At 46.0% G+C, this 5,705-nt stretch overlaps 1 protein-coding gene across 2 annotated transcripts; it reads left to right on the top strand.

The window, feature by feature from the left end:
* The first annotated feature begins 347 nt into the window (after positions 1-347).
* Positions 348-5,705, top strand: smyd4 (SET and MYND domain containing 4). Of its 2 annotated transcripts, none has more exons than XM_061702644.1 (10): positions 348-551; positions 1,150-1,303; positions 1,390-1,479; positions 1,699-2,572; positions 3,142-3,327; positions 3,393-3,553; positions 3,943-4,078; positions 4,145-4,261; positions 4,811-4,934; positions 5,547-5,705. In XM_061702644.1, exons 1-10 carry the CDS (start codon positions 418-420, stop codon positions 5,671-5,673), a joined length of 2,103 nt encoding a protein of 700 aa, XP_061558628.1. In that variant the 5' UTR covers positions 348-417; the 3' UTR covers positions 5,674-5,705. The 2 variants fall into 2 exon arrangements, with proteins under 2 accessions (XP_061558628.1, XP_061558629.1); XM_061702645.1 differs by having other exon boundaries at positions 1,699-2,518.

The following is a 5,705-nucleotide window of genomic DNA, read 5'->3' on the forward strand; positions in this document are numbered from 1 at the left end:
CCGGATACTGCGTAATATGCTATCAAAACAAAGGCAATCGAGAGGAACTGCGAAATTGCAAAGTATAGCAATGAGCAGACCGCACATGCCGAATTTTGCTTTCAAACTAAAACAACAACCACAATATCGCGGAAGTATGACTAACAATTTTAATGACATTTAAACTACATACATATTGACGTATTTTATTTACGCATGTAAAGCAACCACATTATAGCACTGACTACGAACAGGGCCGGATGTGTATTACTTTGAAGGGTTCATCTTTCCCGGAAGCGTCCCGTGACTACGCTGCTCGCTGGCTTTTGCCAGGGCCGGATGTGTATTACTTTGAAGGGTTCGTCTTACCCGGAAGCGTCCCGTGACTACGCTGCCCGCTGGCTTTTGCTGCATGAAAACAAGCTTTTAATTTCCCAAATGGATCTTCCGTGCGTCCCGTGGCAAGAGCACGTTGCTCGGAAATGGGTCGGACTCGAACCCGAGCTCAGGGAGCGTTTTAAGTCCCTGCTTGAAATAAAAGATGTCATTGAAAGCGCCCTGAGTCTGACAACGTGAGTAGCTTGATTTCGCCTCCTTAAGATATGAATAGGTGCTTCATTAATAGTGTAAATGGTGTTTGTGCATCATGATTGCATGCTTTAATTCTTCGTGCTGCACCTTTTGTTATACGTGCTTGGTCCACCAGGGGGGAGTATCACACATGCACACTACGTACGCATAGATTTGATAGTGAGAAGACAGAACATTGCAACTAAGCTGCAGTCATGTCGTTTTTCCTCAGAGAATAAATATATATGGATGTGATTTTTATACATTGCATGTGTTGCATGTTTGTGTTCAAATACAAGTTGTTTAAAGGCACTGTGATGCTAGTTTCATTAGCCCATCCATGACGTTTCCCATGATATGCTAGCATTAAGCTAGCTGACTTTTGGCGAAATTATGTTTTTTTTTCAATACACAAAGTATAAATCTTTGTTTTATGTTTAATTTGACAAGTTTCAACCAGTAGTTACAGTAAACTCTGGCGTTATCTGCCAAACTGCTGCTTGTTGTGGAGTTTACTGCCACCATCTAGTGCTGCGACTCTTATTAGCGGTACATAGTGCAACCCTACTATGGACTGTTTTGTTTTACTTGTGTTTCCAGGCAGCATGACGTGAAGTGCTTGCACAGCATCTCTGCCGGAAGACCTCATCATCACACACGAAAGGATGCAGAGGAGGCGGCCGCATGCAGGGAACGAGGCAACGCCAGCTTCAAAAGCAGGAGGTACACCGAGGCAGCCCTGCACTACTCACAGGTCACTCTTTTCTACCTTTATAAAAAATAAAAAAAGTTAATTGCATACACACTTTCATGTGCATTAATCATCTCACACCACGACAGGGAGTTTGTTTGGCCCCCCAAGGTTCTGAGCAACTGCCGTTGTGCTACGCCAACCGCTCTGCGGCACTCTTCCACCTGCAGCGCTACCAGGTAATTATTATATTTTTTATTTATTTATTTTATTTTATTTTTTTATTATTATATTACATTATATTTTGGTTTTAGGTTACAGCTCAAGTGCAGCATGGTTTTTATGTCCTTTTATCGGGTTTACAAGATCATTTGGTCTGAAAATGCCCAGAAAGTCCTTTTTCAAGCGATCGTAGTTTTTACGCTTTGCAGTTGAGACAGTATTGTTTGTCCCGTCAGGAAGCTCTTGACGACGCGGCAGAAGCCGAGAGGACCAACTACCCGTCCGGTCTCGCCCACAAGCTGGAGAAGCGTCGCGCACAATGCCTGGCACGCCTCTCTTCCTCGGAGCTCCATGCAGACCAAGAGGAAGGTGTCCGGTCGGGGGTGTCTCCTAAAGTGACCGTTCGAGTCAGCCTTGAGAAAGGTCGCCACGTGGTGGCGTCAGAGACGATCGAAGCCGGCGAGGTGATCCTGAGCGAGAGGCCGTACAGCTTCGTCCTGGTTCCGAGCAGCAGCGGCACGTTCGGGTCGGAGCACCGGCGTTGCCACGCGTGTTTGAACCCGACGTGGCGACCGGTCCCGTGCGGCGGGTGCTCATATGCCCGCTACTGCGCCGCCAGCTGCAGGGACCGCGCCTGGGAGGAGTACCACTGCCGGGAGTGCCCGCTGGGCGCCCACGTGACAGCTTTGGGCGTCTTGTCGCAGTTGGCTCTGAGAGTGGCGCTCAAAGCCGGCCTGAAGAACATCCGCCAGGCCTCTGGAGCCGCCGCCGAGCCCCCGGGGGATCCTTCGGGCGCCGCGTATGAGGGCGTCTCCTGCCTGCTACACCACTTGGACCGGCAGAGCGCCAGCATGCGCTTCCTGTGTGCGGTCACCATGGCGACGCTGTGCCTGGAGCTCAGCGGAACGGGACCGCCGCCCGCGGGACGACAGGTCGCCTTCGTGGGGGACCCCGCCGACGAGGATCAGGGGTGGCGGCTGCTGGCCGGCGCGGCGCTGAGGCATCTGCTGCAGCTGCGGTGCAACGCGCAGGCCGTCGTCATGCTGGAAGACCAAGGTGACGACCAACCGACTGAATGCCAGTCGATCGAGGGCACATCGCCACACTGGGGTGGGTACCATTGATGAACACTAGGGCTGGGCGATTACGGAAAAATAATTACGACTGTTTGATTATTAAAATTACAATTATTCATTTTAAAACTTTGTATTTATTCAACTCCCAAAACAACGTTTAAACTACAAAATAAATTAGCTACAAGTAAAATACATTAAAATAAAATCTAGCAAAAATACAGTCATGGCAGAAAACTGTCTATTATACTGTATATTTGCCTGTGAGTAATGTTATACTACCCGTCTGTATGTGTTCCTACGGCGTTTGTGTATGAATATTCATTACTTGAAGGTAAATCCCTCCTGTGAACTAATGCTAATTTTAGCTAGCTCGTCAATAGTATTTTCCATTAAGTGTTAGCATTAAGCTGACGGTCTTTTCTGAAACGGTGTGTTGTATACGCATTTATGTTTTACAGTAAACTACAACTGGGATGTAAATAGTTTTCCTTCAATTATGTTTTTAATGATCGTGAGAAGCCAAAATCAAGTTTAAATTCCAATGAATCGCCCAGTCCTAGGTCGAACACTAGATTGGTCGCCAATCGATGTTTTGTGCAATAGGTTTGTCAGACGCCCTCGTGCTGTCCAGTCAGGAAAGACGGGTCGCAACGGCCGTCTTCCCGACGCTGAGTCTCTTCAACCACTCGTGCCGACCCAACACCAGCCTGATGTTCGGCGGCGGCGGCATGGTCACGGTGCGGGCGTCCCGCAGCGTGAACGCCGGGCGAGAGGTCCTGCACTGCTACGGTGAGACAGATCGATTCCCGGCTGGGGGGCGATGGACGTCAACGTCACGGCCGGTTTTCTTTCAGGTCCTCACAACAGCAGCATGGCCGCCGCGGAGCGCAGGCACCTCCTGCAGGAGCAGTACTTCTTCCTATGTCAATGCGAAGCCTGCAAGGAAGAGCGGGCGCCGGGAAGTAGCAGAGATGGTACATCTGGACTGCTCTGCGCAGAGTGTGACACTTCCCTCGTAAGTGATGGAGGGATTGGGGGGGAAAAAGAAAGAAAAAAAAAAAAAAAAAAAAAAAAGATTCAAATAACTGCTAAGTTGACTTCAAAAATAAGTCGATGCAAAATTTCTGCTTATACGTATATCTATTTTTTTAGACAAATAGGATATATAGTATACAGTTAATGATGCGTATAATTAGTTTATTGCTGGTTGTCTCATTTTGACAACTTTCAGTTTAGGGCGCATCAACAATTTCCCACTGACTCTCATTAAATGATTGACACGGACAGTTGGTCCTCGTGAAATACAAAAGATATTGCCGAGGTAGAGCGTCGGATTCCAGCGCCGTTTAACATTAAACCTTGCACATTTCGCCCACCAACGGACTTGTCGTCTGTCGTGTCGAGGCGTCCTCCGGCGGAGGCGATCTGGAGTGCCGATCGTGCGGTTTCGCGTTGTCCTGTGGCGATCTGACCGAGAGGCTGCGGGACGTCCGCCGAGACTTGGACGAGGCCGTGGATCTCCTGGAGCAAGGCGAACCCGGTGAGTGAGCGCTCGTCTCCCTGCGTCCGATCCTGACGTCGAAAGCGTTTTTCCCCATTTTGTCAGGAGAGACCCTCGCCCTGCTGGAGAGAAGCAGGTGTCGCGCGGGCGTGACGCTGCCGCACACGCACCAGCTCCAGGGCCGCATGGACGACACTTTGGCCAGAGCGCACGCGACCAACGGTGGGGGGAGTCTTTCCGGAAATTGCTTCATTGCAAATGATTGCTTCATTTTCATGGATTTGTTTTGTTTCTTTTGACTCAGTGGTATATCAAAATAAGCAAAATCTACTCAAATACCTCACCTCCAAAACTATTGGTAATTATACAAATTAAACAGAAAATTAGCCTTATTTTACTAGAGATTGTATTTTATAAAATATACAAACTAAATTACTATATTCAAAATTAATAAAATTCAAACATAAGCATGACCTATTTTATCCATTTACTTTAAACAAATTACAAAATAATTGGTAATATTATATTAAATAATTTATATTTGTTACATAAAATATATATATTCAAAATCAATAATACAACTATTAATATTTTTTAAATAAGCATTAATAATTAAAGTAAAGAATATTACTTAGAATACAGAAGTATTGGTATTTTGCACCACAAGTCAAAATTTTGGACACAGTTTCTCCTTCATTTCCTTTTAAAACTCTAATGCTGCCCTTGATTTGTCGGCTTGATTCTCACACACTGTTCGTTTGTTCCGCGCAGGCAATTGGTCGCGTGCGGCCTTGCACTTGGAGCGCAGCAGTGCCGCCGTGGCCGCCCGCTTTGGCGCAGACAGCGTGGAGATGGCGCGACAGCTGGCAAAGTTGGCGCAGCTGCACTTCAACGCGTGAGTCACGTCACACGAGGACGACAAGTACCACCAAAAATAAATAAATACTTAACTCCACAAGTACCATCGTAGTGACCAATACTAAAATACAGTAGCTAGTAGGCCTACGTGTTCATTAGGAAAATGAGGCAGAGGTTTTATTCCGCAAAGGTATATTTCATATTATTGTAAGCCACTGCAACAGTCAGTTTTATCTGTGAAAAATGTGGATTTTTTTCCTTTTAAAAACGACTTTATGAAAATTTTTTCTCTTTGAAAAATACTTTCAAAAAAAAGAGACTCGGGAAGAAGCCCCACCGCGCCCCTCAAAAAGTATAACATTTTTCAATCTAAAACAAATCTTTAAAATCAAACAACCGCAACTTTTTTTCCCTTTCAAAAATATGGGATCTTTCCTTGGAACAACACCCTTTAGCTTGAAAAACAAAATCTTGACAAAAACAAAACTTGGAAGAATATACGGTTTTTCGGAAATAAATGTGAAAATGTTTGAAAAATGCTTTCAAAATGTTTCCGTTTTCCTAGCAAAATGTAATTTCAGTCTGGCCCTTGTAATTTCTCCATACAAAGCAAATGTGTATTTTAATTATTTTTGTATGCTTCCCGCAGCGGCTCGAGAGCCTCGGCCTTGTCCGTCATCCCCGAGGCCCGACGCCTTCTGAGCCTGCACTGCGGCGCCCTCTGCCCTGAAGTGCAGGAGCTGCAGGCCATGGAGGATTGTTTACATAATTCATAATTGATTTTGTCAATAAAAAGATGACTAAAATG

This window comes from Phycodurus eques, chromosome 17 (genome assembly GCF_024500275.1).
Source record: "Phycodurus eques isolate BA_2022a chromosome 17, UOR_Pequ_1.1, whole genome shotgun sequence".
Classification (NCBI taxonomy): Eukaryota; Metazoa; Chordata; class Actinopteri; order Syngnathiformes; family Syngnathidae; genus Phycodurus; species Phycodurus eques.

What these genes read in the sequence shown, in the direction of transcription:
- smyd4 (XM_061702644.1), top strand. Translation starts at nt 418, where the DNA reads ATGGATCTTCCGTGCGTCCCGTGGCAAGAGCACGTTGCTCGGAAATGG. An exon ending in TCCACCTGCAGCGCTACCAG is followed by an intron (nt 1,480 to 1,698) that starts GTAATTATTATA and finishes TTGTCCCGTCAG; the next exon opens with GAAGCTCTTGACGACGCGGC. An exon ending in GGGCACATCGCCACACTGGG is followed by an intron (nt 2,573 to 3,141) that starts GTGGGTACCATT and finishes TTTGTGCAATAG; the next exon opens with GTTTGTCAGACGCCCTCGTG.